Here is a 3,744-nt window from a genome sequence, read left to right on the forward strand (position 1 = left end):
CTCTTTGAACCATAACTTACACTCTTGGTTCCACTATTTAATCAATCGAAATCAGTAAATTGTGGTTCTGAGGTCTACATAATGGTTCCAAATGTATACATACCTATTCTGAGTGTTTAAATAGAGTATCTGATCTTTCTTAACATTTAGAACCATTGAGCCATTTAGAATCATTGAGAGAGAGAAGTCAAAACAAACATGTAAGCAAACATAGAGACCAATGTAAAGAGGATGAAAATAAACAATATCATTGTAAACAGAAAAAACATGCAAACAACATATAAAACCTAAGCAAATTGAGAACAATGAACCTATCAGAGCATATGTTTATCACCCAAAGCAAACTAAAGAGAACCAATGGAGTTTTTTTCAAATAGCAATGGCAATGGAGTTTTTTCTTCTTCTAATGGCTATGAAAATGAAAATGGAGTTTTTACCATTTGGAAGGCTTGGGAAGAAGAAGGTAAAATGTGAAAATGGGTAGGTGAAAAGCATTGGGAATAGAGCCTAAAAGGTGGAGGGAAAAGCAATAAGGGTATTCTTGTCCTAAAACCACTATAAAAGTACCTGACAGCCCCTCTTTCATGATTTCAAAAAGCGTACGCTTAATTCATAATTTCAGCAAAAGTTTGCATTTTTTTTAGTAACTTTCCCTAAAAATAAGGGTTTTGCTAGGAACTTTCTTAGGAAGCCATTTCTCTGATGGTTGTTGAATAAGAGAACAGACACGCGGAATCACTTTTCAGCAGATGTTGTCTTATTCATTTAATTCTTCCGAGACAACTGCTCTCTCATGCAACAGCCAGCCCTGAAATGCAATTCTAGAGTCCTTAGCAAATCCCTAACAATAGGATTGAGGGTCTAAGCTCTTTTTCTTTATTTTATAGGGATTTTTTTCTTTATTTTATAGGGATTTGCTAGGACCATGGCAGAAGTCATTTCGCGGAGTGGCTGTTGCATGAGAGAGCAGCCGCATTAGGCTCACAAAATAGGAGCCTAATGCGGCTGCTCTCTCATGCAACAGCTACTCCACCAAATGCCTTATGGACCCTAGCAAAATCCCTATTTTACATGCTGATTATTTGGCAACTTTCTGAGAAGTGGATCCGTTGACACACTTAGGATCAAGGGTCTAAGCTCATCTGATCATCGTCTCATCAACGGATCATATTGTCTTCTGAGAAGTGGGGCCCAATAAGTAAGATTTTCATGAAAGAGTTATAAGGAGCCTTTTCTTTTCCTACAAGCATTGAAAAGCCAAACGCGGGGTCACGAAGACTGCAAGAAAGAGAAGGAAACACGCCTCTCTCTCTCTCTCTCTCCACAGAAATATGAATCTCAAAACACCCATTCAACCCTTTCTAATATCCGTTCTTAAAATTATAAAAGCGTGTACTAGTAGCAAGGCAGCCGGCAAGCCGTGTCCTCTCTCTCTCTCTCTCTCTCTCTCTCTCTCTCCTCACTTTCCTTCTCCCCTTTAAAAACCCATCAATCATCTCTTCTTTGTTTAAGTCCCTATTATTATTATTCTTCTTCTTCTTCATCTTCTTGTCTCTCTGATGGCCACAGTTCAAGAGAAACCCACCTTCATAAACAAAAACAACCCTTCAGAGGAACAATTTCAAGAAGATTACGAAGAAAACCCCACGGCCACTGGTTGCTTCTGTTTCCGCCTCTTCTGCTTCCAACGTAACTCCGACAATGGAGACCATCGATTCCTTATTCATGAGGAGTCGAGAGAAACATGGTGGATGAAAAAGATTAGGAGTGTGAAGCAAGTTTCGGAAATTGTAGCAGGGCCCAAGTGGAAGAATTTCATAAGAAAGTTTAAGAACCAAAAGAAGAACCGGAAATCCGATTTCCATTACGATTCCTACAGCTATGCTCTCAACTTTGATGGCGGGGCCAATCAGGAAGGAAACGAGTTATACAACGATTTCTCTGACTCGGCCCCTTTTGTATTGAACCGGTCTTGATAAGGATCTCTGTAAAATTATTTCTATTCATTGATTATTCTTTTATGTCATATTTTCCATTTTGTACTTCGATTCGAATGTCTACTTTTGATCATTAAACGTGAAAATGCTTTAAGAGTATAGATTGAATGGTTGCGATTGTTCTGATTATCTGAGTTTGTATGTATAAACGGTGGGGACAACAGACCGATGGCTCGGATCAATGTAGACCTGGAATCTGCTATCCAGGTTTTTTCCTTGAAATGGTTTCAGTATTTTATTATTTTTTGGTATCTTTTTAAATTACCATCTTATTGTGTTGACCATTCTTTACAAAATCCAATCACGTATTCCCTCATATTTGACTTTTTGGTCTCCTCTCTCCCTCTTTCCTTCTCACTTTCCTTTCTTTCTTCTTTTGAGTTTTCACACACGTCTCTCTTTTTGTCTTTTTTCTTTTTTTATCGGTTTCACACGTCTCTCTTTCTTCGGTTCCTTTTCTCAATGATGCCAGCCAAAAGAAGTAAGATAATTAATGAATTATGGGTGCAACTTGAGTCGGTTTTGGGTCGGCTTAGGTTGGGTTGGCTATGGTTGGGAAAAGCCAACCGGATTAATTTTTGGTTGTGTTACCCCAACCCGGCCTCCGTCCTCTAATTTTATCTGATTTCCTTTCGGTTATTGCATTTTTCTGTTTGGCCAGAGGTGAATCCGACTCAACCCGACCCGGTTTCAGATTAGATGGGTTGAATTAGGGTTGAGAGATTTAGATGCTGTTAGATTAGGGTTGACCGTCTCAACCAGAGGCTCGGCTAGGGTTAGGACTTAGGATTGGCCTCCACCCGATCCAACGCATCGCTAGAATGAATGCTAGTGAAGTGAGCTGTACGTAGAGAGGCTGTCTGGTTACAAGGGAAAGGGCATGGGTAGCAAGGGTGCTGATATCAATTGTGAGGTGGGATCACTATATGGTAGTCTCTCTCTCTTTTGATGGGGCCAAGACGAAGTCTACCAAGTGTAATAGTTTGGATGAATCCGATGTGAGCCCATGGTAATTTGCGGAGGTGGGACCACTATATGGTCCAATATGCACAGCACAAATTCCAAAAGTCGTGCAACGATGTTATGCTCTTTCGTGACAGCCACTTTTTGAGCCCATTATGTGAACATGATTAGATCTGTGGGCTCAATTGGACCCTGCAACCATAAGTCCATGCCATTGCCATTGACCCATCCTTAGTGGGATGATCCTAGTCCTTCATCCATTAAGCATCATTTAAAAGTTATGCCGAGAAAAACTAAACCAGTAATATTTTAGGGAGATGATTTTTTCGCCCCCGTAGGATAATACACTCCCCTGCTAACATGAATTGTGGGCAGACTTTTAACGCTTTTTGACGTCAAATCATGTTAACAGGGGGTGTATTATCCTACAAGTGGGAGCGTAAAAATCATCTCCCATTTTTTATGATCCTTAATCCTGCGAATAGGACTATGTGGGTCACTTCATGATGACCGATACGTGAGTCCCCTCGAGATGACTCAAGATGATCAATAAGATCAAAGGTCATGATTTGATTAAAGATTCATTCATAAAAAGAAGAATATTTCCGCTAGTCTCCATTACCTTGAATACCATACAGGAAATCGGTCATGGATTATACATAGCACTAACATGATAAATATAGAATGAAATCAAGATAATTATGAAATGGTACTAACCTAATCCATCTAACCTACTTGCCTAATCTTTCACCCAGACGATCCAATAGTGAGATATTGACCCAAT

The 3,744-nt window shown here is 39.7% G+C and overlaps 1 protein-coding gene across 1 annotated transcript; it reads left to right on the top strand.

Annotated features, from left to right (window-relative positions):
- The first annotated feature begins 1,559 nt into the window (after positions 1-1,559).
- LOC143849501 (stress induced protein) lies at positions 1,560-1,976 on the top strand. Its single transcript, XM_077358546.1, has one exon. The coding sequence runs from the start codon at positions 1,560-1,562 to the stop codon at positions 1,974-1,976; it is 417 nt and encodes a 138-aa protein (XP_077214661.1).
- Positions 1,977-3,744: the final 1,768 nt, after the last annotated feature.

The sequence above is a fragment of the Tasmannia lanceolata genome, unplaced genomic scaffold (assembly GCF_043159265.1).
Source record: "Tasmannia lanceolata isolate RefF3 unplaced genomic scaffold, GAP_Taslan_0.1 ptg000018l, whole genome shotgun sequence".
Taxonomy (NCBI): Eukaryota; Viridiplantae; Streptophyta; class Magnoliopsida; order Canellales; family Winteraceae; genus Tasmannia; species Tasmannia lanceolata.